The sequence below is a fragment of the Strongylocentrotus purpuratus genome, unplaced genomic scaffold, assembly GCF_000002235.5.
Source record: "Strongylocentrotus purpuratus isolate Spur 01 unplaced genomic scaffold, Spur_5.0 spur5_scaffold_1, whole genome shotgun sequence".
NCBI classification, from domain to species: domain Eukaryota; kingdom Metazoa; phylum Echinodermata; class Echinoidea; order Camarodonta; family Strongylocentrotidae; genus Strongylocentrotus; species Strongylocentrotus purpuratus.
Genome location: NW_022145594.1, coordinates 24,313,506 through 24,336,812, shown reverse-complemented (window position 1 = coordinate 24,336,812; position 23,307 = coordinate 24,313,506). Strand labels below are relative to the sequence as shown.

Sequence of the window (23,307 nt, the reverse complement as noted above, 5' to 3'; positions counted from 1 at the left end):
AACTTAACTATTTCAAGTTGTTGACTTCGAAAAGAATACCTCATCTTCAACGGAATTCCACAGCTTCGGCCGTGTCATCGATAACCCATTCGACCAGGCACTGGTATAGGCCTAGAAGCATCGATGCTTGGAGGCTCGAGTTTTTTGTGTGATCTATAAGTGTCAGATTAACACCATCACCATGAAGTTTCCGATGGATATACTACTGGCATTTCATTTAGTTGTTCTGGGTATGGCAGGTGAGATAACGTCATACTTTCAATTTCTTTAACATTTTTCATAAAAGTCGATTCGCTGATTTCCCTACAGAAGGGCAAAAAACCCTTTGAAGGGGGGGGGTGTTACATTTCTCAACTGTTTGAATTAAAATGCCGAAGTATATCTGTTCAAAGTTTCTACGATGTAAGAATAAAAAAGGATGTAAATGTATTCTATGTAATTTTTGGAGATTTGTTGTTTTCCACACACTGCATTTGTTATATGCGTATTTATTTTTGTTCTCCCTGTTGTCAGAAACATCACCAATAAATTATCTCCCCTGATTCAATTGCCAAGGTTTTTGGAAGTGACATTACGGGCGATATTTTTTGTTGTGGAGAAAATTATTGCTTTAGCTTTTCAATGTATACGTCTTGAAGGTAAATAAAAGTAATGATGAATTCATCTCTAACTCTAACATTGCCGACATGTATAATAGCGTTTAATGCCGGTTCTGTTTTTTCTACCCGACTAGAATAAAAAGGATTAGCGCATAACGCAGATCTCTAGATGGAATGTAGAAAACAGTATTTCCTTTTCCCATTGTTGGGTAAAGAAATACCCGAAAAAATTGCAATGATCAATGGAAAGATGGAGACAAGGACATTGGGGTAGAGAAGAGGTTGATTTTAAGTGTTTGATAGTGGCTAAGCGTGTATAGAGATATAGGGTGAGAATGGGCTCTGGAGGATGAGGGAGACATTGTGAGTATGTGTGTGGGTGCGGGTGAGTGTGTTGGTACATATGTGTGATAGAGAGAGAGAGAGAGAGAGACGGACAGACAGATGCAGAGAGAGAGAGAGACAGAGCCAGAGAGACACAGAAACAGGCAAGCCAAAGTGGGAGGGATCCGGAGTGTGAAAGGAAAAATTGTGAGTCTGTGTGTGGGTGCGGGTGAGCGTGTATGTACATGTGTGTGATACAGAGAGAGAGAGAGAAAGAGAGGCAGAGCCAGAGAGAGAGAGAGAGAGAGAGAGAGAGAGCAAAAGACAGTCAGACACCCACAGAGAGACACATTTACAGGCAGAGAAAGAGAAACAGACAAAGGTAGGGGATATGAAAAAAAAATATTACAGAGGGAGAGACAGAGACCAAACCAGAGACAGACAGATACCCAGGGAGAGACAAAGAGACAGACAGAGAAAGAGAAACAGGGAGGGACGGGGATATACGAAAATGTGAAAGAGAGAGAGAGAGAGAGAGATATGGGAGGGAAGAATAGGGGTTCATATATTTAGATAGGAGATGGGAGAAATGAACAGAGATAATGGTCAGAGAGAGGGAATTGAAGACTTTCTGGATGGCCGGATAGGGGTACAGACAGAAAAGTGATATATTAAACAGATCGTGCATATATGTCTGGAAGAGTGGAGGATCATATCTCATTCGAATGATACCATACATTTCTTTTACAGGTTATCATTAATGCCTTTTTGCATACAACAATCACTTATACCATTAAATGCGAATACAATCCTTCTATATATCTGAAATGGAGAGAGAGTGGCAAATAGAGGGGAGGAGGAGAGAAAGAAAGAGTGAGAGACAGAGACAGAGAGAGCAAACAAGGTTATAACAATTAAACAATACAAATAATGTCAAGGTCTGGTAAATAGTACGGATGTGCTGACGTTTAGTAAATATTAAGGAAATCAATATTGATTGTTTTATGTTGTAATATCAATCCATTGATATGACTCATATCATTCAAGGGCATGCTAAAACACGCAATGTGCAATAGCATTAGCTATATATGATAGCACGGAATTATAAAAGAATCATACCAAATACCTTGCTTTAAACCTATACACCAAAATAATGAAGGAGGTCGTGGGTTCGAACCCCGGCCGCGTCGTACCAAAAGACGTTAAAAGATGGGAGTTGTTGCTACCTTGTTTGGCGTTCAACAATAAGGGATAGAGCAACGTCGATCTGACGCTGCTCAGTGGCTGCCGGGCTCACGATCAATTGGGCAAAATAAATGATTTCCATTGGGGCCGTGTGAAGCAATGTAAATACATGAAATAAACATAAAAATGACAATGGTACATGAAATGAAATATTCAAGACAAACAAGAAATAACAGGATCAAGAAGAAAAAAATGCAAAAAATCACAATTAAATAGTACTGGCGGAAAAGTAATTTATATGAATAACAATGATTATGAGTGGCCAAACAAGAGTACTGTAAATATATACTTCAAACTCAAATTGGTAATACAAATTTCTACTAGTTCAAATAAACTGCAGGAAATAATATATAAATATCTTCCTATTTATCCTTCTAGCTACTAGCTTCTAGCAAGCATATATAATTACGAGAAAGAGAAAGAGAAAGTGAGAGGGGTGAATTAATCGCAAGATTGAGATCGAGTTACAGAAAATCATGCACTATTGGACAATCAAACAGTCAAAAATATAGAGGTAATGTGAATAGACCTATACAGAGAGAGTAAAATATCGAGATGGAAAGATAGATTTGTTTAATGTAGAAGGATATATTGAAACATTTTTAACGAGAGAGAAGGATAAAGAGTGTATCAGGATGTCGTTTATCATAACCACCTTCTGTTTTTGGTGAACTTTCATTGAAATAGAGATCCCGTTCAAAATATGAGTCATAAGCAAACACGCACACCTTTTTTTCTTTTCTTTTTTTCCCTTTTTTGAGGGGTTTGGGTGAATATTATCAATCACTGATTAATAACACAAGTTATCAATCGGAATCATACTGAAACAATGAAATGTTGTTGACTTTGGCAATAGGTCAAATTTAGCATTCCTCTACTGAATAATCATTTCTAAAATCATTTGTGAAGTATCACAAATAAAAAAAAAAGTTTATTATTTATTTATCAAAATTTATATATACATTCGTTCATTCTTTCAATGATTTATTTAGTCTATTGCCTTTTTTCGAGGATCATGCTTCATAATAGGTTTCATAGGTTTTCGCAATTATTGTTTATCATTGTATTTTGTTTGTTATAGCGCTTAGAGACTTCGGTGGTAAGCGCTTTATAAGCACCGTCTTTATTATGTTATTATTATTATAATTGTATGTTTGTATTATATATTTTGATTTACACAACATTGAACAATTACCCGGGAAACAACTTCTCACCACCTCTCCGGACAAGTAGCTTATAGAACAGCCCCCACCCCTTACCCCCCCCCCCCCCCCCTCCCTCGTAGTATGAACCAACCAGACTTTATACCTTTAGAGGACCGAGTTATCAAGTTGTCAAGGTTACTGGTTCCAAACTATTTTGTGCTAACAAAGGGTGTGGTGATCACATGAGCCCCAACACTGAATTTACTCTGCTCCAGCTCTTTGCGGCGGACCTCATGCGCAGGCTGTGTTGTTTAGGACCAGTAACTTGGAGTACGAATGAATATGACGTTAGCAGCACATTTGGTATTACAACTGGTGGGGCCATTTGTAGTGTGTACAATTAAACATCAACATAAGAAAAAATGATAAGACAAATTTCCAAACGAAATAATGAACATATTCTTCCACAGGTTTTGTACAGGCAGACTGTAGCATTCCCGAAGAGACATGTTCACACTGCACAATTGTACTTGTGTCTACACATACCTACCCGGTTGGAACGTACCTGCAGTGGAGGTGTGAAGAAAACTACGTCATGGAAGGACCCTCTGACGTCACAATCTGGGTCTGTGGTGGGGATGGCCAGTGGATCGGAGAGCAACCGAATTGCGAAGGTAAGAAGAGAGAGAGAGCGATAGAGAAGGAGAGCGGAAGAGAGAGAAAGAGAGGAAGAAAGAGAGGGAGAGATAGAGAGAGAGACGGAGAGAGAGAGAGAGAGAGAAAGAGAGAAAATTGGAGCCTGATACAGCATGTACAGAAAAAGAGAAAACAAAAATGAGGGGCAATGTCGATAGAAAAAGGGAGAGAGAAGGAGACAGCGAGAAAAGAGATAACAATAAACATAAGCATAAAAAGGCGAAGTCTGGATTTGTCTAAAAATTACATTACAATATTTCTGTTCATCATCTATTCTTTACAGCTTTAACATGTCCGTCCCCTCCCATACCTGCGTATGGGGGAGTGAACCCGGTGGAGGCAGACCAGTACAGCTACGGTGACACCATAGATTATAGTTGCCTGGACGGGTACCAGCTTATTGGGAGTGATGAAAACACATGTGGGCTTGACGGGTCTTGGGTGAATGAAGCCCCAACGTGTAGAAGTATGAATACTATCTTAGATGTTTTATTATTGTTCTGTTGTCGTAGTCGATGGTTTAATCACTTGACTGCAAAAGCGTGGGTCGTAGGGGCGAACCCAGGCGCGGCACCTGGACCAAAGTATTACGTCCTTGAAGGAGAGTATTGTGTCCATGAGCAAGGCATTTTGTCTACATCGCTCCTCTCCACCCATGTTTTAAATGAGTACCCGGTATTGGGATTATAATAGCATGCCCGCGCGTAAAAAAGGTGATTGGCTGAAATCATTGGCTCGAATATTTCCCAGTGGGGTGGAGAGTGTGCACTCTAAATTGATATTAATTGAATATAAGTAGTTCAAATAAATTGAAGGTACGTCACAGGGTTGCCAATTTGTCTGTGATTGATCGCACCTTCATAAATTCATAACTTTCTAAGTTTTCATAGGTTTTGCTCAAACATTCACTGACCTATTTTTTGATTATTTTTCCTCAGTTTTTGCTTCTTCTAAAACACTATCAGAGTGAATTTCCCCTTTGAAAAACATTTTTTTTATAAGGATCTCTTCATATTTTAAATAGATGTCATTTATATCAATTCTAGTCATTCGATAACATTTCTAAATCCAACAATGCATTTAAATTCATGACACTTTGCCTATAACATTTCCAATGACCGCTTTTTTGTATGTACTTTATTTTGATAGTTTCCGAGACATTGTGTTATCCTGAACTCTATGTCTATGGCGTCAGGCTGTATGACGTCATGACATCGCAGCACAGTTGCATCAAGACGAGTCAGTTGCTCGTCCAAGATACCATGACATGGGATGGGGCTAAGGCCACTTGTCGGGATCTAGGTAGCACTGTCCCAGGTAAAACCATCTCTATTTTAGGTCATACGGTTTATCCTCCCCTTTCTCATTCACCCTTTATCATCACTCTCATTCACGATTTTTCTCGATCCTCATCTATCGTTTTTTCCCCGGCATTTTCCTCTTTAGTTATATATTTTTAACTTTCTCGCAATCCCCTATTCTCTCTCTCTCTCTCTCTCTCTCTCTCTATCTATCTCTATCTCTCTCTCTCTCTCTCTCTCTGCCCCGCCCTTCTCTGTGCCCCTCTCTCCTCTCCCTCTTCCCCACCTATCTATATCTCTCTACCCCCTCTCTCCCCCCTCTCCCTCTCTCTCTCTCTCTCTTTCTCTAGTTCTTTAATATATCGAAATTAATGATAATAATATGTGCATTTGAATGCTCTCTGTTGAACTTATTTTTTTTTTAAACTAACATGTTTAGGAGCTTCATTTATGTACAATTGTTCCTTCTCTCGCTTTCCCTCAATCCATCCCTCTATTACTCTCTGACTTTCTAATCCTTAGTATTTTCCATATCTCATTATATCTCTTTCCCTCTTTCTTTCTCTTTCTTTTGCGCTTTTTACCCCCCCCCCCCCCCCTGTATTTGTCTTTGTACATTCTCTCTCCCTCTCTGTTTCTCTCCTTTTATACCTGCTACGCTAAGGCTTTGACATGAATAATTATCAAATTGTTTTGTATTAAACACTTAACTTCTTTGCACGATGTACATTCCACGTAATTCACCGTTCAGGCGATCATGTTTTTTTGTATAAATACCATTTTCAATTCAATCCCAAAACAAATTTAGGTGAACTGGCGATGATCAAGACAGAGACCATGCAAGAAGATGTACGGGATCTCATCAATCTACCAAAGACACTGGGTTACTCTTTTGATTCCTATTTCTGGATAGGGGTCAAGGAAGGTCGGAATTGGAAGTGGTCTAGCGGTGCGTATTTTCTGATTGCCCTTTCTTGAAAGTGGTCATAAATAAGTTCATAAGTTTATTATTCCACAACAAATGCAGAAAAGGACAACTAACTGAAGTAAAACTGTAGGGCGAGGAAAAGCTATTACAACTCAAACTACAATAAAAGTAAATGAAATAGTGTAGTGAATACATATTGAAGAAATAATGTCAGATATTAGATTTCAAAACTGTTAACTTTTTTTGAAATCTTCACGACTGTTTAAAAGGAAACATAAGAAATGGCAGAAGGGTATTTGTTGAGTATTAACCGTTATGAGGATTTAAAGATAACTAGAAGTTATGCCTGAATAAACCATTGCAAATACATTATGTTAAATACTATGTTTTATGATATAGAATCTAACTTCTATGTTACATGAATGAAAACATAAGTATAAAGCGATATAATCGTAACTTCAGATCATTGTCATATCTAGGTGTTCTAAAGAGAATATGAAGATAACATGACTTGCATTAATTTCGTCTCACAAAACAGGGAAAATCTGTATTAACTTATCATAGCAAAATAATATCGATTAGAGTCGTTCGGTTATTTATGTTATTATTCTTGTTTTTTCTGTCATTTGGGATACTGCTGGAAAGTATTTTCCCGACCATACCGCTAAAAACAATGGTGGCTGAAACTCTGATGTTCATAAGATCTTATCATTTATATTTTCTTCCTTTATTAGCTTTTCGTCCTCTTTCCACGCGTTGTTTTCCATATATGCAGGGATATCAACGACCCTTCTTGCAGATACATAACCTTAACAGGGTGCAATTTGTGTAATAATTTCGTTCCAATTTGAATTCAATAACGCGGTCTGAAGGAAATCCTGAAAAAATAAACGATGCCATTGAAGATCTTTCCCGATTGTTATCTTTCTTATATGACACTTTAACTGAGAGGCATATTTTGAATTGATTCATAGATGACTCGAACATACAGCGCTTGTTCTGGGCCGGGGACCAACCTAGTCCTGGCTCCGGATCCACTTGCATTTACTTAAGTTCGTCTGCAAACTATCTCTGGATGAAGGGCCTGTGTAGCAGAGCTCGTCGTTTCATCTGTCAATACGGTACAATTTTCTTTCGTCTAAATTTAGGAAAAAATATATTACCTGTACAAAAAAAATATCTTTCCTCAATCATTCAGCGACAGACGTTTGAGACTAATAGTGTCTCCGAAAAATGGGTAAAGCTGGGTAAAGATATTTGGCATTTGGTATCCAGAATCGCCATTGTTCATGATTGATTTCTTTAGTTCAAATGAATTGTTCCAACTTGATCTAGCAATAAATCAACCGCAAAGATGATTTGAGGATCACCCTATCCAATAATGTCCAGAGTTGTAGGCGCGCGCAACAACTGCTGATATCATCCATTAATTCTACACATTCGATAAGAAATTATTATTGAATGCTCTTAGCTTTCTCTTGACAGAACTTCTCAAACTATAAGTTATTGTTACCACTGATACACGGACCTCAAGTAAAACTGATTCGAATTTGGAAATTACAGTAGTATTATTACTGTACTACCGATTTCAATACATGGGGGAATTTATCACTCAAATCCTATTCGGTTTTATTTTCAGATGGAAGTTGCAGCGGAAGGACTTCGAATGATGCATTAGTTTTGCTAGATCACCGCCACAAGTGCTACCGGTTCAGCCCCACCAAAGTGACATGGTCCACTGCCAGAGATACCTGTACGACAGAAGGTGGCTCTTTAGTGGAAGTCATTGATGGAAGCCTGCAAAAGTTTTTGACCCAGCAAGCGATAAACATTGAGAAAACCTTCGAAATCGAAGCTAACTGGTCGATTGGAGGTTACGATGATGGCTCTGCAACAGACAGAGCTTGGTTTTGGATGGATAGTAAGTCATTAGAAAGATATTAAGTACAACGAAATCTAAAAGTAGCTTAAAATGCAAACAAACTGAAGCTGTTTCGTCTTTCCACTATCAGAGTGAAATGTAAGAATGGACTGGGAACTGAAATCACGCAAGATAAACGGGAATGTATGTAGAATGGTGGACAGGCCGACCTCATGAGTGCAACATAAAAAGCTATGAAGTTTTTTTCCACCTAGTTCCTACTTACCAATGGAAGCATTTCTGCAAGCGCTCCCGCTGTTGCCTTGGTAATGTTGGTGTCGGTGGTTCCAAGTCAACCTTAGCAACCATATAGCCCCCCCCCCCCTGCCTTCTTTATTTCATACAGAGTTTGATATTTAGTTTTTAGGTCTTGCTGATCATTTTGATAGTGAATATCGATTGGCTTTACTAAGTATCCATTGACACAATCACAAGGTTTCGGAAAAATTAAAGGTCAAGGGTAATTTAGAAAGCCTTTTTCCAAAAAAAGAAAACGTTTTATGTCAGTTTAATGTTTAAATTTTTTTAAAGTGATGGAAAAGGCTATCGAAATCACCTTAGATTGATGTTTCGATTTTATTTTCTCCAAACGTTTACTATTGCTTTCTTCTTCTTCTTTGTTCAGATACAAGGGCTACTTACATGTCATGGAACAGTGGCCAGCCAAGCAAAACTACAAAGAGATGCGTGGAGGTTAACAGCGATATGAACCATAACTGGAATGACAAAGGTTGTAATTCCAGACGACAAGCCATGTGCCAAATCGGTGAGTAATTGCTTGTAATTTGAAATACATGATACAGATGAATTTGTAAGTGTTCTTAGTCTTATAAACGCGGTTCTAGGCCAGTGATGTGGTTCTACAATCTTTCTCAATGATCACGGTTGTATAATACCCCGACTAAGTAGACAGAATCGTATGTGTCCCCGCAAAGTTTGAGTTCATTTCAGGCTTTAGTGGGTTAATGAAAATCTGGGTGATTTAAAGGTCCAACTATCTTACTGCTCAGAGAGCGTGTATATGCTTATAAGTAAGTAAGCAGTGAACCAGCGGATTTAAGTCCTCTCCGATGGACTTGGTGATGGGGATCTACCACGGATCCATGGTGCCTTCCAGTTCTAGTCTCTTTTATAGTTGGACGAAAAGCCCGTCTGTACTAGTTAGGCCAGGGGGTTAGACCTCCCTGCAAGGTCACTGACAGGTGGTTATCTCATCAAATCAGCTCTCAATTAGCATAAGAAAAAGGGGATCACGGGGGACCAACATGCACCAATTAGGCATTGTTTGCTATACAGAGGGCGCAAGTAGCTATATGTACTGCAGTGGGGCTTTAAAGGGATTGTAAATCAAAAGAAAAAAACGTACTCCATAAAGTACAATGAACACCAAAAGCCGTTGTAAAAAACCCTGTTCATAATATTCATTTTGATATTTCGTTCATTTATTACCTACTGCAATCTTTCTACCTTACAGGAATCGCAGCATGTGGGGACCCTGGAGCTCCAACACACGGAACCAGGAGTCCAGGAGACAGATCCACCTTCCTAGATGGCGCTGCCATTCAGTTCTCCTGCGATCCTGGCTACGAACTAGATGGAGCCACAGAGATCACTTGCCAACCCAATGGGAGCTGGGATGGTGGCAAACCCTTATGTACAGGTAAGGGCAGTTACTGAGTGTACGATGGACCCTGGAAAGACATCGTCGATGTCTTTACGACTTTACATTATAAACTTCTTGATGAATCATTTAGAGACGACAAAGTCAATTGCCGAGGGCCAGACAGGCCGCATTTCTATTACATAGATATTCTCTATATCATCATTTTGTTGCATGATAAAACATCAATTTCAAATAAAATGCTTACTGGCTTTTTTTTTCTTCCAATAATTTCTGGCACATATAGCTGTTTATTTACAAAAAGAGCTAGCAATTAGACTTGTCTTTTATGCAATATGCACATTTGACTTCCGAATACGCCATTTTAATTTCAGATAAATTGTTACCGATGTTATTTTCTCTCTCGCTGTAGTGATATCTTGTGGAGATGAACCCCCTGAGGTCCACAACGCGGTGATCATGGTGATTTCACATACCTTCCGAGGGACTGCAGTCTATACCTGTAACGAAGGGTCATTGTCTTCTGGTAACACACTCTCACACTGCCAAGCAGACGCAACTTGGAGTCAACCAGATTTTCAGTGCACCGGTAGGTTACCCGAACAGCTAATCACTTCATTCATTTCTTTTCTTTTTTATTGAATTTATCAAGACAGAATCCACCATGTCATGCGAATACATAATTTTCTATAAATATCCTTAGAAATTTGTTTCCCAGATATGAAAAATACTTACAATACATGCAACAGGGGGAAATTAATACAACAAACATATCGAGTCAAAAATTCAATTCTGAATTGTTTTTGAGACGACAAGCTTCCATTCATAAACAATTTACAATGTGACATGGTGATTTAAATTAGCAGAGAGAGGGTGGATGGGTTGGAACGGGCAGTAGGGTGCAATGGGTCCTAATAATGAGGGGCAGGGGCATCGTGAGAGGGGGTATCTGTTTGATGGTGTCTGTTTAATGCAACAAAGAACACCAAATCGGAAGAGGATGCGGGAGGGTTCCGACAGCTTTTGACGCTTCCTTCCCTTTTCTCTATTAAACCTGTTCATGTTTTGGGAGTGTTTTTTATGTTCTCTAATTTTTCTTTAGTTTATTGGAGGACAAGTGCCCAAGGTTATAGGGGGTGGAAAAGTGACAAAATAAGAAAAAAGGCAAGAAAAAAGGACACATTACACAGTGAGATGTCAAACGAGACACAGTACTTTATTTGTCAATGAAAGTGGCAGTTTTGTGAAAACTACTTTTGTAAATATATTAACGGTTGCGTTGGGCTTTTCTGGAATATGTCGGTAATTAAGATTATTTAATTTATATTTTTCCTCCAGAAGTCATATCGGCTCCGACTACTACAAGACCTACCACAATCCTCACCACTACTACTACTACTCATACTCCTACTACTACTACGACTACACCTACGCCTGAGACGTCGATGGCTCACCAGACCAACATTACTTCAGCTTCTCTCACAACAACTCTACAAACATCAATGTCTTCTTCCGTCTCCTCATCCGCCTCCTCATTCTCTTCCTCCTTCTCTTCCTCCTCCTCCTTCTCCTCCTCCTCCTCCTCCTCATCCACGTCTTACTCTCCTTCACCATCATCATCTTCTTCTTCTTCAACTACTTCTGCGGTGAGACCAGTGGAGCCTTACATTCCGTCAACCACAGCGCCCTCTCCAACGAACACAACGATTGGCTTTATTGAAGGTAATTCAGAACTGCAGAATTTCACAGGAGCATAGAAGATAATGACCAATAATATGTCTTTTTTAAGTTGTTCTTTTAATGCTTATGTTAATGATTATCCAATCCCCCCTCACTCCTACCCGACCAAGTTTCCGCCAATCTCCTCCCCCCCCCCCCCCCCCCCTCCCCCCCCCCCCCCCTCTCCCCCTCTCTGAATCTCTCACACTCTCCCACTCGCCTAATCTCCTAAAATTGGACAATTGTCAGTTGAGAATTAGTACGTCTTAAGAATTAGGTATAGCATGAGAACAGCTAATACCAATTCATTTCATCCGAGAACAGCAAAGTGGGCCTCTTATTTGAAATTTTATAAAATCTAATAATATGTACGAATTTGTGAAATTTCTCCCCCCCCCCCCAAAAAAAAAGGGTAACCTATTGTGATAATAGTCATGATTCGATTTTGCATATGCCAGTTTGCTGTGAGGAAGAAAGAATTTTCTTGAAAAAGCTGGAGAAAGAATTGCTTATATTTGCATAGGCCTACTTAAATCGTTAAATCTATTTCTGTGACTTAACGAAGGCTCAGTTATCTTCAATAATTTTATGTCGTGGAGACAAAACAGATTTGGAAATGTTATGAAATGTTCGAAATTTAATGGTTGCATTTTTCATTTCAATTTCATTAACAGGAAACATTAATTGGCCGAATACTACAGAACAACTTCCTTTACGACTTAACACGATGGGTAAGCTACAGGTTTTCATAAACCTTCCACCAAGCATTTAAATTCAGTAATTTTGGAGGCCAACTACATGTATAAAAACATAGTCCTTATTTTGTACAAATACAAGTACATCTGATATTTGGTTTAAAAAAAAAATCATTTAGATATAATTACGGAAGAGCTACAGATTGTCAGAAAGCAAAAGAGAAACATTGATATACCTTATAGTAACAGATTTGCTTGTCGACTAAAATAAAAGTACAGTATTGTTCTATTAGATGCTCTCCTGCTCAAAGAAATATAAATACATGTGCAGGGATGGTTCTATTTTCGTTAACAAATCTAAACCTAAACGTCGTATTACTATTTCCATTAAAAAACTCTAATATATGGCTCAAGACCGAGGAACTTGGAGAGACACTTGATATAAAATTTTGTTGGGCCACTGTACCTGTCATAAACTGACAGAGCACTATTGATTGAATATATTATGAGTGAAAACCTAACGACGCAAGGAGGTGTTGAATGGTGTATTTAAATATATATCGACTCTCAATATCATATCCACTTTCAATACCTGAAGGGATTGGTATCCTAAAATATGAAAAGGACCAAACTTTCACAAAGTAGATAGTTCAGGTACTACAACCATGTCTAGGCTATTTCGGTTTTTGTTTTAATAGGTTTGATGTCACTGGTTGGATTTCATTAAATGGTCAAAGAAACTAATTAATCCCCCAAAACACGCTCAGATCAGTTACGTGGTTGGGCAGTGGTCTCGTAGACAAGAGGCTCCGGGGTCGAAACTCATTTGATGAGCTAGCGCCCTATGCTGAATCGTTAACATAATATTTACCTTAAGCAATTGGATTGCTGATTGCAAACTTAGAAACACGTGTTTGCTTCTTTTTAAACTGTCTGGTATTATAATCGATCGGCCTAAGCAAGGACTAATTTAATGAAATTGACATTTTCTTCTTTTGCAATTTACAGATTTCATGATACCAACTGGATCTATTTTTGCAATCGTCATTATTGCCATTGTAGTTACCATCTGTATAATAGTGTGGAGGTAAGGAAATATGCCTTTATATAATTTCATAACCAGAATCATCTACCACACAGTAATATACTGTTCCGTATTATAAAATAGTCACAGTTTTAGCTGTACATAGATTATAAACCCTGAGCCAGCTTATGGATATGACACAGTTGGAAACTGTGTACGTTCCTAATCTTAGATGGGGTATACACGCAGCAGCTAAGACCAGTAACACCACATTATATTACCACAAACCATCACATTATATTACATCACCACATCATCTCACATAATATAATATCCCAGGTCCAAGCATTGCGCATTTGAGACTAAATTCATTAATTTCCATTTGTATTAGTGCTCTAATAATTGTGGATAGGTGTAAGTGGCTTGAACGATAGCATTGTCACTTAGGCTTGCATTCTCTGATATCGGCTTTTAGTTCATTCTTGCTCATGAGTGCAAAAGGGAAAGCAATTGTATATTGGCTACTATTTCTCAAAAGGACGGATATTCATTTTGCTCTTTTCATACGATATCGAAGAGTTTGCCCTTTTTATGCTATGTTTAAGGTAGTTAAGGCATTTGTTATGTTAATTTTGTATTAGTTCTTCGTCGTCGATAGAGAGATACGGAATCATCCATATGTTATTATATATTTGCATTGTTCATTCTGTCAACAGAAGAAGACAATTGAGGAAGTCCCGTGATACATCGACGATTGACACACCAACCTACGACTGCATTGGCAACGATTATAGGATATGCTTTACAAAGAACACCAGGGGCACAGTCGGGAACAACAACGATTCCTACATCGGACTCGACCTAGGTAGCATGCAATCCGTTGAAACGGACGAATCACGTTATATGGCTCTGGGCGAAGGCATAACAGGACGTCCAAGAGCAGCTACAGGATCAAGTAGCCCTAGAGGGCGCTCAAATACAGGCAGCAGTACCACAGCACTTGTAGCTGTCGACGACGAAGGTTATGCTTCGCTAAGGACTGGGGAAGTTCGGAGTACTCAACAGTTACCTTACACGCCTCTTTCACGCTGGGGGAATTCTGACCAGAGGAGAGGGCAGAATGTTTCAGAAGGAGACGTGGGTGGTAGGGAGGGTGCGGATTTTGATCAGTTTCGATCTGCTTTTGAAGCTCACCATCGGACTTCAATAGACACGAACAGCAATCTGTATGAATCCTTGGATACCCCGCGGCCATCCATAGACATGGGAGTCCTTCGCAAGCAGGGTAGTCTTGGTGAGAACGATTATGAAGAACTTGAAAACATGAACATCAACCCTAATAATGCTGTTGACCCATTGACAAGCCAGGGCGCCACACCTTCCACTAACACAGCTCTAAGGGACAATAACAAAGGTGACTCATCATACAGTAAAGTTGATGACCCTAACATGATATTCAATGACCTCTATCAGCCCTCCGGAAGTGACGTTGTTCATAAGACCGCTTCAAAGTCGCATTCGCTTGATCAAAGTGACGAACGACGAACATCGACATACGATAAGGTAGATGATACCACCTTGATGTTTAACAACCTTTACGAACCTTCAACTATGACAGAAGAACAGATGCATTTGCATCAAGCCAATGGAAATCTCCAGGCGAGAGAGATGGCTATGAAGCATTACAGAGACAACAGAACGAGACACGTCGACGACAACGACGTTCGCGATCTGCAAGCCCATGTCAGAGGAGACGCTAAAGGTCAAGTCAGTTGTAATAGTATTGGACAGTCAGGTATGCCAATGGCGAACCTACGGAATGACGGCACACAAGAGGAAGCCTCATCTGAACCAACAGCAGACTGTCCAATGTCTCCTAATCCGTATTATTTTAGCCTCAACACTTCCGAAGACAAAGATGCAACAGACCTAGACATTTCAAATATGACAAACGGTGTCACTCCTGCAGGAACATATCTACAAACTACTTGTGTGGAACCGTGTGCCAAGATAAAAGAAGAAAACGATAAAGAACAAGTCGATAGAAATGTTGAGGATGTTGAAGGACGACAATACTTTACCCTGGAACCCTCCAGTTAGACATTTTTTAAATTGCTGATACTGAAGGGTAGTTTCGCATTAGGTTCATCAAACAGAATCATACTCGCTAATTGACATTTATTAGTTCATTTGCATTTCAGATAATCAAGACACATTATTATAAGTTCATGATAAAATAACAATAAAAAGCAATATTTATATTTCTAGTATATATCTGGCGCAGCTAGTATAAAGATGTACTCTACTGCGTTTGATACTAAGTAGCATGTTATTACCCAGGCTATAGCTGAGCCGCCGTGATGAGGCCCTAAAGTATTAAAGCCCCACTTCACTACGTATAGCTACTTGCGCCCTCTATATAGCAAACAATGCCTAATCGGTGCCTGTTGGTCCCTCATTATCTCCTTTTTCTTATGTTAATTGAGAGCTGATTTAATGGAATAACCGCCTGTCAGTCACCTTGCAAGGAGATCTAACGTCCCCTGGCCAAACTAGTACAGGCGGGCCTTAAAGGAATTTCCACCTACCGCGCACCCAATTACTTTACTTGGGTGGAGAGTGACAAACGTAGAATAATGTCTTTTCCAAACGACATTATTGCCCGGTGCGAATCGGACTGCGAGCCATGTTACCTACTGTCCGTTGACGTATCCCCTGAACCACGATATCACTTCCTCTGACTTTATAAATTATACATAGTGACAGGGAAATACACTCTATAATATTATGATATAAACGAAAGAATGAATATGTTAACAATTTACAATTCATGCGCCAAGATCACTTTAACAAATGTGTATCACAAATGAAATTTCATAAGATGACTGCGTTTTCACAACTGTTCATAATATTAAGTAATGGTCATGCAATTTCATTGTGAAAGACACTGTCTAGAATTTGTTCTGAATGTTTCTTTGTGTAAGGAATAGGAAGGTTTTTGAAGTATCTAAAGTATTCAACTACTGACTAAAACCTCGCTGTAAGTTATTGACTAATTTTAGTCATATTTGAAATACAGAACCATTTCAAGACCCATTCGACTATTGGTCATTACTTCTGTAATTCCATTTCACAAAGGAATGAAAATGAGAAAGTATACGATTCATATTTTGTCAACTAGAACTCAACCTCGGTTTTAAATTTTCTATACGGTAAAGTTTTATTGGAGAATAAAGTGTCATGCTTGTTTTCTCTTTTATTTTGTACCGCGAAAGATTATAAATCATGTGAATCATAAATTGTATATTGACGTGTGCCATATTTTTGCAAAGCTGCAATACATTTCCTGGAACCAATTTTAAAATATTCGAGCGTTTCTCTCTGTGAGAACAACAATCAGCTCATTTTCAACTACTGTTAGTGGTCAAAGGTTGTGTTTGCTTAAGTGACACGAGGTTTCAGATGTTGGTGATTAATGTGTTTACTGATTAAATCTACTAGTGACCAAAACACCGTTTGGTAAACAATCGAAGAGCCTTTTCTGTTTGTCTTCAAATATCTATTCCACATGATACCCTAGTTGATTTCAAATAACAAGAAATCTGCAAACTAAGTTTGAATATTCATATATATATATATATATATATAGCCTAGTATGTATGGGGTGTATGTCCGTGTGTGCGTGTGTGTGTGTTTTTATGTGTGAATGTGCGTGCCTATGTGTGTACATGTAGGACCGTGGGTATGGTTGTGTGTCTAAAGAAACAAAAAACTATTTCAAGTGTCTTGGTTTCAATTCCCCACTTTTTATTTATCAAGTACACGAATTTTTGGAAGTCGTCTTCCTCAAGTGAAGAAGGAAGAGATCTTATGAGATGTAATTATATTTATATATCGTTTGTGTTTATGACCTATATGTATACAAATATCAACTTTCTGTACGATTATCATAAAAAGTTGAACCAGAAAAGAACTCGTGTTTACCTACACCGATAAAGAAGTGGTGTTTAGTCCAAGATACACGAAAAGACGGAGAAGAATAAATTACTCACATCCCTACAACTTGTTGCCTCATTAACTGCGTGTCCCGTTCTTCCTCTTTCGAATTGGGAGAAAATGTCTAAAGATACATGCGATGATATAAATTAAGATGATTATAGCAATACTTAATCAGTTTGATGGCTCTAAACCCACTTGTCCCATATTCAAAGCTCTGAGGACAAAAACAAATAACCTCTTTTTGCAATTATGGCGAATTAAGCCACCTACAATAATGAACTGGATATATGCACTCGAACTTTCGTGGGTTATCCTGTTTACCCTGACTTAATTTTGATCTTTTATTCTTGTATATTTGTTGTAAGTTGTAAGCTTGGCGAATAAAAATCAATCAAACAATCAGTCAACCTACGACCTATTTTACGATAATCAGGACCAAGAGCCTCCGTCAATATTCCACAGCGCTCCCATATATTTAGGATATGGACGCTTATTAGCTGTGGGAATGTTTGTATTCAAGTGGGTATGCATAACATGAACACAGGGAATCTAGAATAATCCAACTTGAGGGCAATTTCAACACCTTTAATTGTAGATGGAAATCCTAGAGAATTCATTTTCGGATTACGAGATGCATAATTTCAATGTCCGCACATTTCAATAGGAATGTAGAGTGATATTAAATTGTCTCAGGTTCATTTTTCGATAGACTTTGCGATCTTGCTGGTTAAGAAAGGTTTGAACATAAAAACAGAAGTGTGAGGAAAAAACTTGATAAAAATAATTCAATTGATTGAGAAACGTAACAGACAAAAGGATAAAAATATAACTAAAAACATGAATTCTTTTTAAATGCAATTTAACCGTCACTCTTCAACTATCCAACGGCAAAGTTGCATTTTGTTGCATGTGATTTTCAGAAAGGGATATTTGAAGAAGAAAAAGCTTGGACAGGCTTTGGAAATCCCCTTTTCGTAATGCTTATTAACCTGGACAGTCCAAAGGTTCTGACTGGACAAATCTGTCAGAGATCAAGTCTTACATAACCATGATCGTGGCAGTTGTGGTGGTACTGGTAGTGTTGGTGGTTGTGGTGATGTGACTAACTGCAATGGAGGAGCATGTGCATTTTAAATGATTTTAAACAGAAAATGGCTTCATGTAATTTAAATGAATAATTTATTGTTCATCAAGTCTTCAAAATTATATAAACATGTTGATTCAGGTGATGATGGATGTGACTGTGGTGGTTTTGTGGTAGTGGTGGAATTGGTGGTGATGGTTGTACTGGTAGTGTACTTTTACGGTAGTTAGGTAATTATGACATGGGCTTAATTTGTAGGTAAGGTGTGGTGGAGCTTGAAACAGACAATTTCGGCAGCTCATATGATATTAAGTTACCGCATCTTTGAAATACTTGAACACTCAAAGACGCTCTAATGACTAAGTAAACATACTCAGACTGACCTTAATCAATACAGTCCCTTGTAAACAATATCATAATCTTGCGTGTAAAGTCAATATGTAAAACAAGAACAGGGCGATTAAACATTGGACTCTTGAATAAATCCTCTCGGTTCCGTCTTGCCCATTAGTAAAAATTTGGACACATTTTTCCGAAAGAAATGGATTTAGGTTTTGGTTGCTAACAGGTCTGCCCTGTATGATATTACGATGCTCTTGAAATAGATGATGTTTGAATCGATGTGAAGCTTTCAGAAGGACTAGGTTTGAAAGATCGCAATGAGCAATGTCCTCATTTGTTAAGGCATAAACGGATTATGCCGTATCATCATTTGTCAGTTTTATTCCGCTATAAAACGATTGTGTGCTACTTTGAAGAGATCTGATTTGCCTGGCAACTTTTGTGTAGGCTTATGCTAGTTGCTTTTTCACGAATTGTTCCGGATGATAACAATATGGACAATTACAAGTGGCTTATCGTTGTGCTCATAACCATCGGACGGAGTTTTGGTAGGTATACATTACTATTAATACTATTACATACTACTTTTGCTACTACTACTAATAATAAAAGTAATCGGTGCCGTAGTAATACTACTACTAATAATAATAATTTTAGATTCGTTAAGAAATTATATACGGCTTTCATTTTGTAAGATAGATCTAAACTATTTATTTATTTTCTGAACTCATTCTAAATGTTAGAGTAACTGAATAGATGTAAAAAGTAGAAAAATGGCCAGAGTAACTATTAAAGACGAACCACGTGCAGATTAATTTGTTGCATGTCTTATCTTAAACATTTGTTTTAATATGTATATTTCCAATGTATGTTTAAGTTATTATCATTCATCTACGTTGCAATTATCACACACTTAACTAAATAGGAGGGTACTTTCCCCTCTAATAAGAATGAATGAAACAAAATAGTGATAAACTGTGGAATCCATCACACCATTTGCAGTACCTGTTATGTCTTAAGAAATAGATCATACATAATTTTTGTATTAAATTCCTTTAGTACAACCCTTAAACAATTTTTTTAATAACTACTTGTGACAAACATACAATTACTTATGGAGCGGAGAAAGACAAAAAAAAAATTGTATATGCATGCTACTTTGGTCGTCATGATGTTCGCCTTCCTCTAAAAATCACAAAGATCGTTTTTGTAGTCACTCATTGTTGTACTTTTCAAATAGATGATGCAAAAGCGGCCTGCGTTTCCCCGGACCCTCCCTGTTCCAACTGTACCCAAGACCAACAACTGGAAACCGAAGACTCTTTTCCTGCCAATACGTACCTAACATGGACATGCAGTGACGGATTCACTATGGAAGGTGATGCTGACGCCGTCGTTTGGGTTTGCGGAATAAATGGAGAGTGGCTGGGTGACAAGCCTAATTGCTCAGGTAAAGTTTCGTAACAATAACTGGTATTCGTAAAACCCGTGGAGAATTCAAAGAGACACATTAGACCTGCAGCCTGCCTCCCCCTTCATTGCGTTAACCATTCGACATGCATAAAGAGCACAACTCCAAAACTCTGCCGCCCTCCCCTCTTCGAAGTGATGCCTTTGCTTTCTTTCTCTCTTGTTCTTGCTATCAGTGAATTTTGGAGGAAAAAAACAAGAAATATGATCATTTTGTTTTGCTTGTCACAAATTTTATCAAATTTGTCCTCCATATTTTTCTAAATGCTTGATCCGCCCTTCCGCACTATTTTCAGTCCGGGCTTAGAATTTCGTCTAGTATAAAGCGCCAAATGTCGACCTCACAGTTCTGTCCTGAAAACTATCCAAACATATATAAACATTTTTCTATGATTGTTATGACTGAATGAAAAACAAAATTATTTCCGCCTATATGAAATTTGTTTATGTCATTTTATGACAGGGTACATTTGATATTTTGATTCATATAAATTTGTTACGTAATGGCAGATTTGTTATGAATAAAGAGCTCTATAATTTGTGACCAACAAGAAAATGGACTAAATAAACTGTAGCCTAAACTTGTCCATCTTCCTAGAAATACGCCAGTGCTAATCATTTTAACATTCATCTTAAAAAAGTTCTAAATCGTTCAACCCCTCTAAAGTGAAAATTGACTATGTTCCCCCTGTTTCAAGTACTTTGTATGAAAAATATAAACCGTAATTTTATCTTCGAAATGCAGTAATGACGTGTTCCAGTCCTCCTATCCCAGCGAATGGTCTGGTAGTGAATAGGACTCTGGGGAACTACTACACACCTGGTGATGCGATCCAATATACCTGCGATACGGGCTATAACTTAAACAACACAGAGACAACCAGCACTTGTCTGTCAAATGGAACATGGACCTATATGGAACCGTTTTGTAAAAGTAAGCGTTTATATTTACTACAATATCTCACATTTCGATATACATAACAGCTCAGTTATACCCTAGTAGTTTAATCATTTGTGGCAGTAATTGTCTAGCCTCTTTACTCTTCAACCCTTTTCCATTTCTTTCCTTTCCTTCGCCTTTCTTCGTATTTCATTCACTCTCGTTGTAATACAATATATTTATAGTGTATTATCTTATCAGGTCTATCAAAAACAAGCGTATGCTTTTTTAGGATTTGCGCTTTCTTCCTTTTCTTAAAAGTTTTACTAGACAGTATAAACTATTTTTGTGATATAACAAATTAATAAAAAATTGAAGAAAATTTTACTACAAATTACTTTGAATAGAACAAACTGTTTGTAGTGGTATAGTCATGATATTGGAAAAGTCATCGGGTAGTATCGTATGACCCACTGTTTGAGTCCAGCATAGGCAATACAGTCCTCTGGCAAAGCATATTGCCAATTTTAATGTAGGATATAACACAAAAAATGGGGCACTGTTAGGATTGGAAATAGAATATTGTAATTTTCTTTGCCATCGCCCTACTTGCAAAGTATTCAACATTTAAGAGGGAATGTCAATGTCAATGTATCCTGCTCTGATCAAGGAAATGTGTCATTGGCAATTCTTTTTCATGGGAGTAAGCCTTATAAAATATATCGATACTTTTAACCAGAGTAACATATCTATACTTTCGGAATCTCTTGGTTTATAGAATGGAGAAGAAAAAAAACATTTCACCGCTTTTCTCTTCTTTCGCTTTCCCAGATATGGGACGAAATATCAACTGACCCGTACTTTGAAAGATGATTTTAAATGGTCCTATGGCATGAGTTAAAGATCAGGCGCAATTTTCATGTACTGTACGATGGTGGAACAGAAATATGATATTTTTATTTTCTGCTTTGTTTGTTTGTTTGTTAGTTTGGTATCCGATTTTACTTTTAAAGTCCAGTGCCTGGATGGTCAAATATCTTTTCCGGAACGAAAGTCATGCTTTAATGTATCTGCCGAGGAAATGATGAGGGACGAGGCCAGGAAGAACTGCAAGGGAAAGGGAGGCTTTCTAGCTCTTGTAAAAGATGATAAAACCCAATATTTTCTCAGAGACAATTTAGTGATCAATGAAGGACTCTGGGTCGGTGGAAAGGCAGGCCGACATTGGAAGTGGAGTAGTGGTAATTATATATTCCTTACCTTTTATCACAAGAATATTTTGGTAATTCGAATAATCATTTAAGGGCCCATGACATCGAAATACAAGTGTATTCCTGTTGGTGTGCAGTCCTGCATATATTTCATATTTTGATATGTAAACTTCTGAATTTGTTTCATAGATTTTTTAATATTTTTTGAAATATTTGTTTTTCAAACTTGCTAAGCTCCACCCCAAAAACCTCCAGATCTCATTCCCCTTAATATTCCCCGTAATACAATAGAAGCATACAGGTTGCTATGTCAGACATGCTGTAGCATCACCAGGAAGACAAAGGCAATGATGACGTATTGTACATATGTGTGGAAGCATGCAATTCTATTATGAACGTGTGCTAAGCTGGGGGAAATTACATACCATTGTCTATTCTAGAATATTAGTTTAGTCTGACATTTATAACATAGCAACTTATACGTTGCTATTGTTTGTGGTATTGTAACAGGTGGTCAACTTTGGCAAAGTTACATGCCACTTTCTCAATGACTGACAGATGATGTCACTGTGACAAGGGGAATGAGATCTGGAGATTTTTGGGGTGGAGCTTAGCAAGTTTGAAAAACAAATATTTCAAAAAATATTTAAAAATCTATGAAACAAATTCAGAAATTTACATATCAAAATATGAGGTGTATGCAGAACTGCACATCAACACGAATACACTTGTATTTCGATGTCATGGACCCTTAAAAGCTTAATTGTAAAAGAAATTTCGAGAGATCAATTCAAGGGAAATCTCAAACGCGTATTGCATGTAGACAATGAAAGCCCCCCAAAATGCATTTTGTTTTACGTGTAGATTTTAAAGGCATAAAGAAACTTCCAAGTCAATATTGCGCTTTAAAAGTCCAACTTTATTGCTATTATTCTAAATACCCCATAGAAACCATATCCATATCATTTTATCATTTTATTGTAATGTTCGCCCATTCCAAAATTAATTCCAGAGGGCTATTAAATAAATGCTGTATGTTGATTTTTCAAAAGTGTTAAAGATGATGATATTAGTCCAAATCTTATGTTCATCAACCGAAAGAT

General features: G+C 37.9%; 1 protein-coding gene and 1 long non-coding RNA gene across 2 annotated transcripts; both read left to right on the top strand.

Moving 5' to 3' along the window:
* The first annotated feature begins 3,908 nt into the window (after positions 1 to 3,908).
* On the top strand, positions 3,909 to 10,483 carry LOC105436683 (P-selectin-like). The gene is made up of 9 exons (XM_030978632.1): positions 3,909 to 3,987; positions 4,293 to 4,475; positions 5,159 to 5,326; positions 6,119 to 6,235; positions 7,878 to 8,159; positions 8,785 to 8,925; positions 9,553 to 9,819; positions 10,193 to 10,369; positions 10,437 to 10,483. The coding sequence occupies exons 1-9, from the start codon at positions 3,909 to 3,911 to the stop codon at positions 10,481 to 10,483; spliced, it is 1,461 nt and encodes a 486-aa protein (XP_030834492.1).
* Positions 10,484 to 10,583: 100 nt separating this feature from the next.
* LOC105436684 lies at positions 10,584 to 13,275 on the top strand. Its single transcript, XR_970324.2, has 3 exons — positions 10,584 to 11,502; positions 12,174 to 12,230; positions 13,203 to 13,275. It is a non-coding gene; the product is annotated as an uncharacterized LOC105436684 (long non-coding RNA).
* Positions 13,276 to 23,307: the final 10,032 nt, after the last annotated feature.

Bases quoted from the DNA above. Each gene is read 5' to 3' on its own strand.
- LOC105436683 (XM_030978632.1), top strand. From the start codon at position 3,909: ATGGAAGGACCCTCTGACGTCACAATCTGGGTCTGTGGTGGGGATGGC. The intron at 8,926-9,552 runs GTGAGTAATTGC...GAACACCAAAAG, and splicing joins ACAAGCCATGTGCCAAATCG to CCGTTGTAAAAAACCCTGTT. The intron at 10,370-10,436 runs GTAGGTTACCCG...TTATCAAGACAG, and splicing joins ACCAGATTTTCAGTGCACCG to AATCCACCATGTCATGCGAA.